General features: G+C 41.4%; 1 protein-coding gene and 1 long non-coding RNA gene across 2 annotated transcripts in view; one reads left to right on the forward strand and one right to left on the reverse strand.

The window, feature by feature from the left end:
- LOC146692047 (uncharacterized) overlaps positions 1 to 18,494 on the forward strand; it is a 78,312-nt gene that overhangs the window by 24,130 nt on the left and 35,688 nt on the right. The window lies entirely within an intron of this gene.
- foxo3b (forkhead box O3b) overlaps positions 2,629 to 18,494 on the reverse strand; it is a 42,228-nt gene continuing 26,362 nt past the window's right edge. Inside the window, exons 3-4 of the mRNA XM_085431968.1 lie at positions 7,101 to 8,565; positions 2,629 to 5,844 (exon numbers count right to left, since the gene is read on the reverse strand). Coding sequence (XP_085288094.1) covers positions 7,120 to 8,565 — 1,446 coding nt within the window. The 3' untranslated portion in view covers positions 2,629 to 5,844; positions 7,101 to 7,119. The remainder of the gene's footprint in view (positions 5,845 to 7,100; positions 8,566 to 18,494) is intronic.

Here is an 18,494-nt window from a genome sequence, read left to right on the forward strand (position 1 = left end):
AAAACACAACGGAAATAGGAAAAATGAAAACAGAACTAGGAAAAAACACAAGGGAAGTGTTTCTGGGGAGACAATAACCCGACGGAGCAGTTGCAGGAACCCAAAACATGGTATGCCTGTTTTATCATGATTCATGTAATACCAATGACAGATTTTAGGCTAAGAGTTAGGCTAACATGCTTACAGCTCATCTTTTCTTTCCTCACAAACCCGATAGATCCTCCACTTCTTTTAAGTGCCTCCCAATGCAATTCTTAGCATATTTTGGTTCCTGCAAGTGGTTATTGGTTATTGTCTCTCCAGAAGCACTTCCCTTGTGCTTTTGGAAATCTGTTCTTTCCTATTTGTGTTTTGTTTATCCTATTTCCGTTGTGTTTTGTGTGCTATTGCAGTGTTTTTCTTATTGCTGGTGTTTTTTTTTTTAAGTTCATCTGGATGTAGCATAACCAGTATATTTGCATTATGATGATTGTTCAGTGGTTATATATGCATATTAACAATCATGAAACTGACCTAACAGCCCATTGTTAGTCTCTAGTACAATTTCCGATCATTATGCAGATGTACTGTTTATCAGGCTGGGAAAACCTGCAGTCAGCTGAGACTGAAGAAGTCACATGGCTGAGTGTAAAAATCCAGATGAGTCCAGATGAACAAAATCAGCTTTCTGGAATTTCCTTACCTACACGAGCATTCATCAGGTGATATGTAGTGGGTGTTTTCTTGGCACACATTGGGCCCCTCAGTACCAAAGTTGTTTAAACACCACAGACTACCTAAGTATTTTTGCTGACTATGTCCATCCCTTCCAGCATAATAACAAACCATAGCACAAATCATCTCAAGCTGGTTTCTTGATCATCACAATGAGTTCACTGTACTCAAATGATCTCCACAGTCACCAGATCTCGATCCCATAAGGCGTCTTCGGGATGTGGTGGGATAAGAGATTCAAATCATGGATGTGCAGCTGACACATCTGCAGCAGCTGTGTGTTGCTATCATTTCAACATGGACAGAAATCTCAGAGGAATCATTTCGGCACCTTGTTGAATCTATGCCACGTAATACAGTGTCCGGTGAGTGTACAATGTGATCATTTTTAATGACGCGCTGACAAACAGCACAGTAGATTCTTGTTGTGAAGCTCCACGATGACTAAACTTTAGATGCTGAATACCCTAAAATGTTCTACATTTCTGCATATATCTTAAATAGAAGTTCCTAAAGACGATCTTAATGCTAAATGTCAAAGAATTACGGAAACACATTGATGGAGAATTACTAAGCTACATTTAAAGACACTGAAAAATCAACCTCAGCAATCTAATGTGTGAATTTTTAACTATAATCATAGAATATTAACTTCATCTTAGATTGCGAAATTCTCCAGATTGCCTATATGACAAGTGGAAAGTTATAATATTAATCTTTAACTGAATTGATGTGACGCATTTATGTGAAAGTGTTTACACGTTTAGCAATTTCAGTTAACAGTGGTGTGCTTTACTGATGGGGAGTTTTTTTCAGCTTTCCAGTGACGTGCAGATCGCCTCATTACAGTAGCAGTTGTGGGATGAATGCAAAGGTTGAAGTTACAAATAAGTGTCTTTAATGACTTGGAAATGTTAAATCTATTATGCATCGTATTGCTGCACAAGTCACTGCATTCCTCTCTGGAAAAATGAGGCAACAGGACATTTAGATGCCCTGCCTATGGTAATGCTATCGTGATAATTGGATCTTATTTCCTAAGTGCATTCAAGTCTTCTTGTAAGAGATCGTCACTTTAACTGATTGGAATTAATCAACTCAGAAGCCCAAGCCTCCCTTAGAAGGTTCCCCAATAACCCCATAGTTTTATGGATGAGATTACTGTCAGCTTTGAAGCCACAAAAACAGCGTTTGTTTAACCATTGTCTTTATGATCTTTTGTTCTGACGCACTTTGTGATCTTTATCTTGAAAGGAAATCTTAGTCACTTACTTACTTTACACTTGTGCACACCTGAACTTATCAGTTAAAATGCAGATGATATGATTGTGCACGTCCCATGATTTGTGGGAGTCAGGGCTTTTGGCCCATCTGAGAGAAAACAAGAAGAGGTCAGATCTGTCACTGGGGATTGATATCTGTGTTAGTGTTGCGTGAAGGCATGCTACACTCTGTTTCTGACTGTTCCTCTTCTCCCACTCTGTATGTTACACAACAACAGAGGAAAAGTACCCGTCCCAGTGTCAGGTATCAGTGAGCTGCTGTACGTCTGCTCTCATTTTATTCGGCCTCACACAAAACATTGTGCAAGATTACTTCCAAGAACTGGAGTACAACATGGAGCTGTTTTGATCCACCCAGACTGACACGAGGAAGAGATTTATGTTCTGGAGGGAGTGCACGGTCAAATTTGTTCATGCACTCGTGCTCCAGCACACAAACACACACTTGTGAATATACAGCGTGTGCAAGGCGAGCAAAGCAAGAGCTATAGCGCTTTCCTTCCTGTGCTGAAAATTCCTACTGGGCAATATGAACTGTCAATAGAAAATCTTCTTCTGCACATCACTTGTGAAATATATGAACTTCTAATCTTCTCTTCTGAAAATTAAGTGAAGACAAGGACACAGAGAGTGTGTGGAGCCTCACCAAGCTTTATTTACATGCGCACTATTTCTTATACAAACTTCAAAATTCAAAATGTAATACACAGGAAAATACCCACTAACATTAAGTTGAGAATAAGCAAGATTAATAAAGAGCAAAAGTTCAAAGGGAAAAGTTCAGAGTGTGTATGAAAGGGAGCTGGCCTGGGCTTCTTAACAAGGATGGAAGGACTCATAAGAAGATAATATAAAGAAAATGTCCAAGAGGTGATTAAGGTTTCTAGTGGTATGTGTCTATTTTTGCTTTTCTCAGCTTTAAACCAGCATATTTTGTTCTGCGCGTGTGTGTCGAGCATGAGAGGAGGTCATCTGTGCCTGAATGAAGCAGTGGTTTTGTGAAAGGCCTGCTCAGCTATGACTACGAGAAAACTACCCTCCCAAAGAGTCGATGCACTTTTACACCGAGCCGAGTGCACATAATGTTAGGAACGCCTTTTAGATTTGATATTTCCCAAATTGATAAGAGCTCTTTTCAAAGATGACTGCGTTCCCCGGATTTCACTTTACCTGTCGTCTTCACAGGAGTAAGTAATTTTAAGTACAGACAGTGTAGATGAATTCAAATGCTTAACAGTTCAGGTGATGGCTCAGGAGTCCCCCTGACAACAGAAAAGACAGATAGTGTTCTGGAAATTTTAGATGTAGCAAGGTGTTGGTAATTCCAGCTTGCTGACATTTTCACTACGTCAGTGTAATGGGTTTGTAATAATAATAATAATAATATCGGAGGATGGTGCAAGTGCTCCTCTTTAAGCCCTGATTATTACTTTTTTATTTTTTAATTTTTTAAAAAGGAACAGAGTGTTTTAGCACTAAAAACACAGTGTTCCTCTCAGGTTGAGAAAGGTCCAGCTAGCTCATGCGCTAAACCTCAGTTAGTACAACAGACCATTCTAGCCAACCATGCACACCCACTCCTCCTTCCTTCCTTAGCTTCAAAGAGATATACACGAATCTGTACACTGATATACATGACAGGGAATACACTTCATGTCACTGCACCCAAATGGAGAAGGGGTCTCCAAATGCTACAACAATGGTGCCTTCCACCATTTCCAAAATCTGGTTCAACAATTAAAATTGCTGGTAACAGTTTTCCCTCCCTACCCGGCGCATGATGTATTTGCTATTTCTTCAAATTCAGAGGTATGACAAACCCCAAGGGTCAAGTACTACATGAGCATATAAGGACATACAGCGAGTAAATATGCATTTCACACGGTTCATAATGCATAAATACATACATGCATACAGTCGGCTGTTCTGTATGCACCGCGAGGAGCTACAAACCCTCGTGAGATTAATTCAGTTGAAATAAAACTCCATCAATAAACACGTACACACGTTAACATGTATTTAGGAGATACAGGAAGTCACCTGCAGGAGCACCAGGCGTGTCCACGAGGGGATCTGTGTGTGTGTGTGTGTGTGTCAAGAGTCAAACAAGAGGAGAAAAAAGCTATGACAACAAAACCAAAAAACAACAGACTGTGTGAAGTAATAATCCTGACATTTATCGTCCTTCTAATTCTTCATCCTGGTGGCCAAAAGTTCACAGGTTACAAGTTCAGAAACACAAAGAAAATATGTTTCCCCCCCAAGAAACGTTAAAATACTACTCGACTGTGGCGTGACGTTTCTTAAATGGAAAGCCTTCCTTCCTCACCCCCTGAGTGATTCTGTATATGCATAACAAGCCCCACAATCTCACGACAAGAAACCAGCAGAGCTTAACATGGATCCCTGCTATTTTTTGCTTTTTTTTTTTTTTCCCCGTGTGTGTGTGTGTGTGTGTGTGTGTATTTTAAGTGTGTGCATAAATGTGTGTGCTGTCATTTGGCTGCCAGCATATCCTACTGTTTATTTCAAGTAATTTGGCAATATACAGAGATAGCTTATTGTTTTAATCAAGAAACAAATGGCTTCTAGAGGAATGAGCCTATAAAAGAAAAAAAAAAAGACAACAACCTTCTCCCTTTGCTCAAACTTATCATGCTACAAGTGGCCGCAGCTCTAGGCTTCTGTGGGTTTTGGGTAAAAACAGGAAAAAAGAACAGAAAATATGCACAGCTTCCTCGCAGGACAGGATTCAACACTGTTTATATAGCACCTGTTGTGGTGTGGAAATGTTCACAACCCTAGGACACAGGTTTTTGTTTTGGCTACATCGAATGCTGTGATAAATGACCTCAACAGAACTCACCAGAAGTTAGGAAAGCAATGAGAAGACATACAAGATCTTTTCCCTCTTGAATTTTTACCTGCCCTGCACTATTCTGTACCAGAAGTTTTCTTCCTCTAGTCTTTTGATATATACAAGGATAAAACAAAAGCTGTAGCAATCATCTAATCATAATATAACCCTCAGTATGCTGCTGTTATTTCAAAGTCATGCATCATATAATATAGAAAACAGCAAGTGCATTGTGTTAAATTGAGGAATTTAAACTTTTGGGGTTTTGGAGATTTCGCAATCTGGGGCAACGTTTCAGTTTGTCTACACATGGACTGAATAAGTGGCCACTCAGTGAGTATGACACTCCCATTTCCACCTTTTCATTTCACCAGTACAATGACTCTTTCTCTACAGACATTTTTGATTAAGAAACAAATATGATAAAACAGGAACTCAAAAAACAACAACAACAACAACAACATATGACATTTAAAATTACTTAGAACAGTGGGAATTTCTTTTTCAGTATTACACGTCTCAGGAAACCACTGGATCTGATTTACACCACAACATGTCTTGTTTTTTTTTTCTCTTTACACTTCAGTGGGAAAAACTGCACCATGCTCTCCTTCGATTCTTTGCTTGCCATTTAGTCCTCAATTTCCACCTGAAGACCCCTTTTTGATAAGCAGTGTCTCTTTGATATCAGCAGACTGGGCGTCAAAGGAAAATTGCATAATTCTAAGATTTGTGAGTTTCTTGTGATTGTTAGATGTAGCTTTCGTTTTTGCTGTTGTCGTTTCACAAGAAGCTTTGAGGGCTCATGCGCAGCATCTCTCGAGTCTGCAGGATCGTTCATGGTTCACCAGTGTGGGAGCGAAGGTAAAGCTCTCAAGAGGAAGTCTTCTTCTGTAAACACAGGGTTGGTTATTTTACATTGTGCTGATGGCAGGTTTGGCAAAAAGGATGTTGTGTGTCTGATCTTCTCTTGCACCACACAGGTCAGACCTGGAATGAAAAAGATATGATTATCTTTTTGTGTTCGTAAGAATGAAAATCTTTTCCCTTCTCAAGGTTTTAAGTCACATTTTTGAATAAGTAGATTGGCAAATGTCACTGGCTCATATTAACAACAAATTTCTGTTCACTGCTGGTTATTTGCAGCTGCAAGTTAGGTGCTTAAAGCTACCACTTCTGCATATGTTTCATAATACATGCATTTGAATATGAATTATTGAATATATGAATTATTCCTGATCAAGTCCTCATCACATACTTCCTGGAAACCCAAGAAACCAGTGGTTGACTGACATTTCTTCAGCAGTGTGCACATGACATCATGACATCACTGGAGAATCCTCAATTGAAGTTTATGGGAAAATTACTTCTTCTCACTCTAATTAAGACCTCAGTAAACGTTTTGCTGGTGAATTTATGGTCTCAGTCATATTTAATTAAGCATGATGTTCATTTCATAAATGGTAACAATAAATTGAAACAAATGAAGGGAATGTATCTGGGCAAGTCTTCCTTGTGGTAGACAAGTTGCTACTGTTTGATTATGCAGCTTTACTGGGTTCTTGATCATATTCAACCCTCACTCACGACTACAGGATTTAAAAAAAATTGATGATAATGGGCAAAATTCCCAATTCAAAGCTTCAAAACAATATCTTCAATGTCACAACATCATGGCAGCTATTTTCATCTTTTACAGACCAAATACTTATTTCACTCATGACAAGTAGATCAATTTATAACTTTTATGGGTGATATTCTTTCTCTGTCAATCAATTGAAACAACCTTTAAAATAGACACTGCTTATTTCTTTATAAGTGAGCAAACTTACAAATTCAGCAGGGGGTCAAATAATTATTTCCCCAAAATGTATATGCAGTCCACATCCTTATTAAAAACATGTAACATGTAAGGAAAAAAACTGCTGGAGAAGTTTTTTTATTGTGTCAATGTGATTTAGGAAGAACAATTAAGGTCGAAGTGGTTCAATAAAGAAAAAACCCCAGTAATTTCGTTCTGTGAAGTCCTTTCTTGACTCCTGTTATTATCACATCATCTTAGTGCTTTTGTCTAAGGCTGTCTCTATTCATGACACAAATAACTCTACAACCCTACTGTGAGCATGACGTGTACTAGACCAAATTTTACAGAGTTTTTTTCAGGAAAAAAACAAACAAACTAATTAGCTCATACATCAAATTCCCCATGAGATACTTCAAAACAAACAACACTTCAATTTACATACCTGCTCTGCTCCCACCCTCTCAGCCGGGTACCCAGCTCTGAGAGGTCTGCTTGGTGTTTGTGAAGTTGCTGACTCCATTCATGTTGGCAAGAGAGTCAAAGTTAAAATCCAGGCCATCTGCATCCATAAGATCGTTCCTGATGATGGAGTCCATGTCGCATTCCAGGCTGCCATTGAATATGTCCAGGTCCAGATCTGTGGGGAAACGATCCTGATAGTTCCCTCCATTGCTGCTAACTGTCCCACTCAGGAAGATTGAGGTGTCAATCTGCATGGAGGAAGACCCATTTCCTCCCAGGGGTGAGAGCAGGAGCTGCTGTTTGGCATTAGCCAGAGTGTTAGCCTCATTCACTAGGTTCAAGCCTCCATTTATAGACCTCAGAGAGCTGTGATTGTGGTTGTTACTTCGCAGCATCTCTTGTTGGTTGCTTTGAAGTCCTCCAGTTGTCCCAAAAGTCATGACAGGATCATTGCGGAGCATGAGGCCACGGCGGGAGTTCTGGGAAACGAGGGCAGCTGCACTGGCCTGTGACATCAATGGATCTGACTGGGTCATCATTACATCACTATGGTTGTGACTGTCAGAGTTGAGCAAGTCTTGCAGTGTCTGGGTGCCAAAGCGGGTCGTGCTGATGCTGGAGAAGGACGTTTGCTTGTTCTCCTGGATGGTCTGCATGGGGGACGAACGCAGAGAGGAGCCCGCCGTGTGGGGGCCGAAGATGGAGTTACTGTAGCTAGCACTTCCATTAGAAGAAGAATTGGATGATGGAGAGGAAGTGGAGGAAGGTGAGGCTATCCCATTGGGTTTGGACCCAAAACTGAAACCTGAGGAACCATTTGGTGCAGTCTGGCTGGAAGTGGTTGGCACCATGCTGATGTTCTCCAGGAACTCATCCATTATGTCATCTGTGAGTCCATCATTCAGATTCATTGTACCCGCCAGGTCTGCCAAACGGGGCAGCTCAGTCGGCACAGCCTTCCCATTCGTCTTGGCGTTCCCAGGAGACAGTGTTCTGCCAGGACTGGAGTAGAGCATAGGCGAGAGAGGCGGCTCGTCATCAGGCACCTCGTCTAGCTCGGGGTTGGCCAGAATAGGTGAGAGGCGGCCACTCACTGTGCTGGCATTGGAGTTTGTGCGAGAGCGGAAGTCTGTCCAAGCATCCAGCTCCTCGCTGCTGCGTGAGGTCGGGCTTCCAGGCCACTTAGAGAGACCTGAAGGACTGTCCGCACCACCTTCACCAGCTGCAGCAGCTGCAGCCTGCAGGGCTGCCTTCTTCTTGGCAGCACGGCCGCGGGCGGACTTGGTGTACTTGTTGCTGTTGTCCATGGAGACTGCCCGGCGCCGTGGAGCCTTACCACCCTTTCCTCCTTCTGGATTGATCATCCACCAAGAACTCTTTCCTGTTCCCTCATTTTGGACGCGGATGAAACGACTGTGGAGGGATAAGTTGTGTCGGATGGAATTCTGTAACACAAAACAGAGAAGAAGACTCAGCTGAGTGCTGTGTGGAAAATACTTTTTGCGACAATTACTCAAACTATGCCTGTCACCAGTATGGATTTGTATCCATTCTTCTTTTTGCCAGTGCAATATTCAATGAAAACCTCTCATTAAGTTCAACAACACTGATCCATAAACCACCCACGAACGCTCATTCTGCAGTCACGTAAACAGTTCTTCTCAGTGACTAGACGTACAAACAGCAAAAGCCTATTGTTTCAATTGTTGATCCACTAAATATAGACAGGCTCACATTAACATTGTGCACCACTTAGCACTGATGTCTGCATTGTTCCCGCTGTAGCTTTTGTGTTGTGGGCATAAAAGAGAAAAGAGAGAGACAGTGTTCTAAAAATCAAGCCTCCTCAATAATGAATGACACATACAAAGAGCCTCTATATGTCAGATCATGTGTGTTTGCGTGTGACTGTTTGTCTTGGCTGGTGTGTATTGATCAGCTCTGAGCTCTTTTCTTGTGAGAGGCCAAAAGGCCCACTGTGGGGCAACTTTTTCACATGACAGTCCCTGCCAGTGATCAAGAGTTTCATTCACGACACAGAGACGTACGCGCGCATTAAAGGCCCAAATGACTACATAACAACCCTGTTGAAATGCTTGTTGTCTTGGTGCTATGTTAGCATTAATAGTTAGCAGGCGTACATTTGTTCGTGCTTCACATTGTGCAGAGACTTTCACCACACTAGCAATCATTGTCGAGCTACTTTCACACGTGCACTGCAGCCCAGAGGTTTTCTAGACATTACCCAGAAACGCAAATGTCAAACTCAGTTGCATCTAACATTAAACACTCTTTACCCTACCAGCTTAACAGTACAAAGTCTGTGTCGTGTACAACCCATCCTTTTTTATAAATAGAGCCAGTAATATGCAGAAGGACCCATGCCATCATGGGTCCTTCTGCACATCTTTTTTCATGCATCTCCCATCACCGTAATGTTGTCATGTGCCACATAGGACAAAAGGCAACTTCACTGCTTGTGTAGATCTGATCCTCCTGGAGTTCATGTGTAACTTCAGCCTGTTATCTGTCCATAACCTTGAAAATTGTGCATGGTAAAAGTGGTGTACTTATTAAACTTCATGTTAGAAGTGTAGAAGTGTCAGAATGATTATGTTAGCCAAACTAAGAACAGGTGATACTGAGGTGACTATCTGATATTTCTAGTAGTTTCAGAACACAAAAGACTGAGAGAGTCAGATTGGCTTCTTTTGGATGCAATGGCTTGGGTTATAGTTAAACCACAAGATAAGAGTCAAAGGCCAGTAACAGATAACACAGCTTGATAAAACTGGGATACTATTTAAACAAGAGGTCTTGCAAGTTTTATTCATGTGTGTCATTATGAGTTTCCATTTGCACAATAGCAAAGATTCACATGCCTTTTTTACTTTAGAGAAGTCTGTTCACTTCAGTACTCTTTTCAATAATTAAATAATGCAGCTTAAACTGAGGATTGCATTGTGTAAAAGCAGTAATTTAAGACTTGAAACTCAAACTTGATCCCTAAATTACAAACATGTTCTTATCCATCTGGACATCCACCCCCCCTTTCCGGCCATCGCACACATGCTCCCACACAACACACACACCGCCATCTGGTTACATAACAGGACATCATTTCATGGATCTTTTTATGACAGGATAACAATGTGTACACACAGCCATAGTCTCAAATTTCAACTCACAGTAACACCATTAGGAGTCTTAAAAAAAACATGCATTTTAATGAAAAATAATTCTGTTCTGGATCACTAACTTATATGTTTATAACCTTGCCTCTAGCATTAATTACACTTTCCCCGTCTTCTCAATTTATTGCAGGCTTTGCTGAATTAATTATTTTGCCTCAGTCTCCTTCTTTTTCCACATCCCCTCCTTCTTCCGCAGTTTCTGTTGTTTCACAAACACATAGCTCTTATGGGCCCTGTGGGACTCTGGGGCTATGCTATATCCTCCCATATAAACAACCCAACCGCCATCCACAACATGCACGCAATTTTCCCCTCTCCTTTTACCTCTTATGTATATTTTTACTCATAAAGACGGAACAGACTTCTGGGTTCAAATCAGCGAGAACCAACATCTTCTTGTTTTTGTGGGAATCACAATATTGTTTTCCACGAAGCAGCACCGTCTTTACCAGGCAACAGTTTACAGGCAATTTGGTCAGGACTGTTATTCTGGTCAAAGGCAGTTCAGTCAGAGAGGAGAGAGAATGGGTTTAAGTTACATTTCTGAATGCTGCGTTGGCAGAGAAAGATCTCTGGGGCCAAACTGAACCCATGACCCTGTGTGAGTGTATGCATATTTGAGCGTGTACTATGGGTGCGGTTGTGATAGTTATATGAAAACGCTCTTAAATGGTTTGCAACTGTTATGCAAAAACTTGTTTCTGTTGGAGCATATGCTTCTTCCGACCCTTGCTATGCATTGCATAGAATCATGAATGATGGTGCGAACATATTTCTCAATTGTGCACCGTGTATTCTGCAGTGAGGTAAGAGGGGAATAAATACTAGAGAGACCAGTGTTTATCCTCTGCCGGCATCTCTCGAGGCATGACGTATTGCTGCTTTATTACAGAACACACACGTACATAAATGTTTCCATCTGCCAAGAAGTTATAAATAATGGCAGGGGATCGGCTTTGTAAAGGAAAAATAAAAACTTTGGCGGGATGAATAATAGGAGAATTTCTTAAAAAACAGAGTTTCTTTATCCAGCTGGTGTAAACATTCACCTGCCAGCGCCCGATACTTCATCAGTCCTTCTCCCTCGAAAGCCACTTGTTTAATGCATCTCTTTTTTTGTGCCATTGCTCGTTTCCTTCAAATGTCAAGTGTGATATTTCATAACTTTGTGTGACGGGCAAGTGATAAAAGCAAGCAGGGCATCTGCAACCACAGCATGGACGAGAAAATTTGGATCCATGTGAAAGGGAGGATAAGAACATGATGATTACAAGATGAAAGAATGAATAATGTGCATGCTGTCAGTACAATGTGTGATAAACTAGTAGAAGCAAGCCCTCCCACATACTCTTCCTCACAAACTGCACTGATCACCACTTTTATTCTGGAGATTTCAAGGATTTCCTAGACACAGTTTTCCGTGTTTTTTTTTTTTTTAATTTGCCTTGAGCACCACAATCCGAACTGTGCATAGATGCAGCACTGCCTGCGGTTTAGTACATGGAAAGTATGTTGTTTTATGATTTTGGTGGCCTGACCTTTTAACCGTTTAAAACATTTTTTACTTTGCATTTCTTGCAGACATTTAGCCTGTCGTGCAAACCACAACATCTCATTTCTGTCTCCTGTGATTCTTCTACTGCATTTAATGACACACCCAGCATATCGTTGAAATTTCCATGAGTTCATTAAACTCAATATAAAACATAAGAAAAACTCTTAAGACACATATGGTGAGCCCAATCCAAAGTCCTGGAGCTTAAATTTAAAACCCACCTCCTCCTGCCCATCTTAAGCTTAAATTTCCCGTCATTACTGACATGCACTCACTGGCCACTTCTTTAAGTACATCAGTTCAACTGATTGTTAGTGCAAATATCGAATTAGCCAATCATATGCTGGGATTTTCCCACACAATCATGTCTAGGGTTTACAGAAAATGGCCTGAAAAAGAGAAAATGCAAAAAATGTCTTGTTCCTGTCAGGTGTGACGTGGGATTGACATCATGGATGTGCAGCCTACATATCTGAAATGACTGTGTGACGCTATCATGTAAATATGGACCAAAATCTCTGAGGAATGTTTCCAGCACCTTGTTGAATCTATGTCAAAAGACTTAATGTAGCCTGAGAGTAGATTTCAAAAACGTGATAATATCATTACAGCTCTTTCTTGGAACTATTCTCTTACTTTGAGGCGACTTCCTTTTATTGATTTATTTTTAAATGTGCCTGATGGTTACCACCCCCAAACTATTAAAGTTGTTTCATTTGCTGCAAATTTGCACGTTAAGAATTTATGTGTGAACATGGTAAACTCACAGTGTGAGCTGAGTACTGTATACATACTGCTGTAGCTCCTTTGGGGTATTCCCGAAGCCCATTGATAAAAACAGCTCGCTGAGACAGCAGCTCTGAATCATAGCTCCTACTATGCAGCCACGGCAGCTAAATAACGCACATACACACCTACAAACAGCAACAAAAATGAAACTGCTGATACTATCCAGGTAACTTTTGGGACTTTTTTCTTTTTAAATTCTTTCTTTCTTCAGACCTCCTCTTATTTCTCTCTCAGGTGAGCTTTAATTTCTGAGACTTGAAGTTTAACAGGAGGGCCCTGTTACAAAGGCAGACAAATTGATTTTTTTTTTAACTCAACCTTGCTTTTCATTTCTTGAAAAGAAAAAAAATACTTCTTCAAAGATGTAGTTTGACAGTTTAGCATTGTTGAGAGTTACTTTAGCATCCGTATTACTCTCATACCTGTTGGTTAAATAGGACGTGACAGCCAGAGTATGATTATCTTTACACGGCACAAAGAGTGGAACGTTGGCAGCGACGACAAAAACTTGAATTATAATTGTGATTCAGTTGTGCTTGCAGATTTTGTTAGCCTCACAAAGAGCCATCCTAGCAATTTAAACACTCCTGAGCTAAACAAACCTCCAAGTTAGCCATAGCTTTATATTTAGACAGGCATAAGTGTGGCTCGAGAAGCTTTAATCATTTAATTTTTGCCAATGAAACTGATAACAGACACAGATTGCACCAACATCTGATTTGATATTTAAAATAAAGTGCTCTTTCTAATGATGTTTTCTCTGACTCACCTCTGCTCACCTAGATAATGCAGGTTCAGCTATCAACTGTTTGGCAGACCGGTTATCCAGGTTTAAAAGCCAACTAACTCAGAGTAGCCAGATAAAGTTGAATTTGCTTGGTGAGACAGGCCCCAGCCGGGTGTGTGTGTGTGTGTGTGTGTGTGTGTGTGTGTGTGCACCAGCTGCAGCTAAAACTTAGGAACACATAGGCCTTTTTGTCTGTCAGCAACATGTGGGAACAATTAATCACTGTCAGCAACCACGCTAGGAATCTCCCTCCCTGCTTTCGCTCAATCCTCAAATTTTTGAAGGTGTGTCAGTGAATGCATAGAGTATTTTTGCATTTATGCAAAACTGATTTGCCGGAGGTGCAGGTGTGTTATAGGCACAATGAAGTTTTTAAACAAACAAGGGGATTGTAAGTGCACTCGGGAAATTTAGACTGATGTATAGGCAAAATGTCGTGTTTAAAATGCAAAGAAAGAAACGACCGAAAAGTCATTTAAAAGCAGATTTCTCTGATTGGTTCAAACGATCCTGGGAGCGCTTTGTAATTGGTTCTTGCAGTAGCAGTGGTGATTGGTGGAGTGAATGTGCTTTATGTAGCCAGGCAGTACAGAAAAGGGAGGGTCTACGTGGTGTTGCAAGTGTATTTCATCACCCAGCTACAGTACATATTTAAACTCCAATGTATGAACTGGGTCAGTTTCACTTTGCCTTGTACTCTGTGTTCGTTTGAGAGAAGTGTGGACACAAGAGAGTGTTCATGTGAAGGTGAAAAAGGTGTGAGGGGGCAAGGAGGGCGCAGCTTTTCATGTGTGCAGGAAAGAGTTGTGTCATGAGGTTATAATGTCATGGAGTCATTAGAGAGCACTGAGTCAAAGGTGCTTTGAGGTTGCACTTTTCACCCCATACATCTTACAACTCCACCCCTTTTGTCCTGCTTCCACCTCCCTGATTGGACAAACTGCGTGACCTGAGCCTCACACCTATGGTGTACTTAACCATCAACTGGTACACTGTGCATGTTTTCGAGAGCCCTAGACAAATACAACTTTATCAGCCATTATGTAAACCAGCAGTGATCTGACACCAGTGTCAACAGAGACTGCTGCAGGGTCAAGTGTACAACTATCACAAATTTAGCTACTATTTAAGATCAAGGAGTGATATATGGACAAGCTTATAATACATCTTGGCTTCCCCTGAAGTTTGGCGTCTTTACAGAGTGCAAATAAGATTACATTTGTGCAAACAGGTGGTAGACAGCTTGCTGGCAAATGTACAACAGATATGACCATAAAATGTTTCTGAGGCAAACGCAAGGGACAAAGAGGTCTTAGATATGATAACTCTGAACGTCATAGTTTTTATGATTCCTCTGTTCTCTTACAATTCTGCTATGCTTATGATTTACACTAACCTTTCTATAACGATCCTATTCATTCTTACTGCATGAATTTACTGGGTTTCTATTATTTAAAATTGCAGCTTGTTAGCAAGCTGTATTTGCAGAGTGGTGCATTTACTGGCACTTTACTTTGTTGTGCAAAATTTGCAGTAAAAGTGGATGCCAGTGCAGACTTTAAGAAGTCACTTACTCAAAAGTGCTTTGCAGCAAGTCTGAGTCGAACCTCATGGCTGCTGGACTCCACCAGGGCTATCCTTTGACACCTATCCTGTTCACAACTTTTATGGAAAAACTTTCTAAGCCTAGCCAAGCAGTGGAGGCTTTCCACTTTGGTGGCCTTGGGATCACATCTCTGCTTTTTTGCAGATGATGTGGTTCTTTTGGGTTCATCAAGCAGTGATCGCCAGCTCGCACCGGGGTGGTTCGCAGGTGACTGTGGTGGGAATGAGAATTAGTACCTCCAGGTTTGAGGCTACGGTTCATTAGTGACAGGAGAGTGGAGGGGGAGGACGGACAGACTGTTGTGGCATCAGAAGTTGATCTGCATTCCTACTCTCAACTACAGCCATTAGCTTTGTATCGCAACCAAAAAACCCCCCCAAAAGAAATCTCAGATACAAGCAGCATCTTGAGGGCATTCTAGCAAGACTCCTTCTGAATGGTAGGAGTTTTGAGCATGAGTAGACCGTAGGGCAGATCCAGGACACGTGGTGAGACTGCATAACTTGGCTGGACAGTGTTCCCTTGGAAGAACTGGAAGAGGTGCACGGGGAAAGCCAGAAAAAGGGCAAAAAATGGATGGATGGATGGATGGATGGAATTTGGCTTTTGAGGAGTGCAAGATAATGTAATGTAGAACTCACTACTATCCATCCTTCTGGTTCTGGGTCATGTGATGTTATGTAACAACTTGGACGAATTGAGGAGAGTCATGTGGAAAAAAAAAAAAGTCATTTGTGCAAACATATATATAAAACACACATTCTCGCATGAACAGCTAATCTGAGTGTGTAAGATGTGGCAGAGAGCACTGAAAGCGTAGCCAGGTAACGTCAGACAGAGGTGAAGACGACACGCAGGTCTTTGACACGTAGATGGCGGATTATAAATAAACTGCCCTGCTGGTCTGTGCTAACACTCCCCGAGAGGGGACGATTATTTATACTGTGACCCTTCACAAACACACACACGCTCACATAAACACACACACATACACTCGGCCCAGGTTCCAGCTGCCCTGAGCTCTGGACCTCAGACAGAACATTCCATTCTCTTCAATCATATGTGCGTTTCCTGGCCAGAGGCTGGGTGTCTCTCCGAGTTTGTGTGTGTGTTTAAGTTTCCTTTATGTGTGTGTGTGCTGAAGAGGGATCTGGTGCTTACTGGTAGGATCCTCAATGTGCTTCTAGTTCCTTTGTACAGTTTGTTAATTCGGTTAACTAAGGCACACACAAACAAAACTTAAGTGTCATTTAAGGTAAAAAATTTAATTTTGACAAAAAAACTTACATCTTTAAAACAACTTTAAAACCTGATTCACATATCACAATGTAAACGGGAGCAACAAAAATGCACAAATGCTGTTTTCCACAATTGTGACCCGATTAAAGATAGATAAGAAGCTACTGACATCACAAATGCCTTACTAATGTAATATTAACCTCTCTCTCTTTCTCACCGCTTCCGATTCGTCTCCTTCGCTCTCTTTTCTGTTTTTTTTTAACTGAATAATGTGTAAGGCCCCATGCTCAAAGAGCTCCTTGTTTACTCTGACATTTCCTCCAATCACTTTGCCTGAGTCGGGGGGAGTTGGCTCACCCATCCCACTTCAAACGACCAATCAGTGTAGATCATGCAAACGTAATGGTTAGTCATGTTACCTTGCCTAGGCTTCACTGGGTCAGTGTGTTTTTATCAGTACTGGGGCACACAAACGAGCGCGTACACACAAACACAGAGCAACTGGTGGGGTCAGGGATACATCCCGGAAGAAGCAATAAAAAAATCTTATTTCTGACATCAGCACACAAAGAAACATGAGTTTGCGAGACATATGTAGCTGTACATTAACCAACATGTTGTTCATTATAGCTCAGAACAGCGTGTGTAGTCTTTGCTCTGGGACAACACAGGACATCCCTGCTGGGTTTCATCAACCCGAGTTCCAGGACACGGCGTCCTAAAGCTACAGAGCAAGTGCGCCTGCCAAGAACATATACGCACACACACGCGCATGCAAATACACACCCACACACACACACACACACACACACACACACACACACACACACACACACACACACACACACACACACACACACAACTAAGACAAAGATGACTTCTTCAGACACAGAAGGAGAAACAGGCTTGCAAGAGAGAGTCTGAGTGCAAAGCTGTGTGCATCCAAAATCAGGAACAAATCTCTCGTATCCGTGCTGTTTTGTTTCGTAAGAATTCAAGCTGTGCTACTGCTAAAAGCTGCGCATGCAAGTGAACTTGCACATGGATCAGTCAACCCATACAGATAACTTTCTATTCCAATATTAATCGAGCCTAGCTGTTAAATCCCTGTTATATTAATGCCAACTTGAGCTCTTTTAAGCTCCTTCAGTCTAAACATAAAAATGTACCAGGCACTTAATGAAGCAAGGACCAGACATCTGCCAGTGTTTTGTAAAGAGAACCAGAGTTAAAAAAAAAGAAAAGAAAAAAAAAGCTTTTAATATATTTGACGATAAGCTGCTGTTAGATTCAAAATACATTTGCTTTGTGGAGTTGTTTGGGTTTTTCTCTGGCCGTTCTACCCTGGCTTTGGGATGATGCTGTGGTGACTCTCGGCCTGCCCTTTTTAAGAACTTGAACGATTTCATCAACAGACATCTAAAAATAGCGAAAGACCAGAGGGCGAGCCTGCCAGCGATGATAATCGTGGCGAGTGAGCGCTGATGACAGAAGAGCCATTAGAGGAAAACACATTGACGTGTGATGGCGCAAGGTATACCCGAGTACAAAGAGAGAATAGTAAAAAAGACAAGAAAGGCTAACCACCAAATGATCCCACTAGCATGCATTACAGAGTATTCCTGTGTGAACAGGTGATTAATGAGTCTGTGTGTGTGTGAGGGAGAGATAGAAAGTCATTGAGAGAGACTCGAGGAGACAGAGCTAGATAAAGTGTGAAGGAAAAGAGGACAGCCTCAGTATTAAGAGTAGCAGGGTGCCCACATGATTAATTACATCTCTGTGTGATACGAGCAGAGCTGAAGTGCAGAGGGACAAGAGGTGGTGGGGGAGGGAAGGACCAAATCGTATAAAATGATCAGGACGGGGAATGTTGCCATTCCTGTGAGAAAATATGGTGCAGGTGACAAGGAATCCATTGGGGTATGAGCCTGGCATCTACACCTCGCCACTCAAGACACATTTCAAGGACAATGTAGGAAGACAGTGTGATTTATTTATCGTTCATTTTCAGCACAAGCAACAGCAGGTGAAGGAGTTGACGTTGATGTCTTTCATTAAGTTTCTCAGTGAATGAAACGGAACAAACCACACAGCAGTATTATTTACCAATTTCTTTAGTTTAACTTGATTCTGTTTATCAGTAGTGAGTTTATTCTGCCTTACATACTAACATGCAGGCTCATAGGTGCAACTCTGTGGCA

This window comes from Copadichromis virginalis, linkage group LG15 (genome assembly GCF_057382275.1).
Source record: "Copadichromis virginalis isolate Kocher_CV1m ecotype Utaka linkage group LG15, C_Virginalis_male_GT1.1, whole genome shotgun sequence".
In the NCBI taxonomy this organism is placed as follows: domain Eukaryota; kingdom Metazoa; phylum Chordata; class Actinopteri; order Cichliformes; family Cichlidae; genus Copadichromis; species Copadichromis virginalis.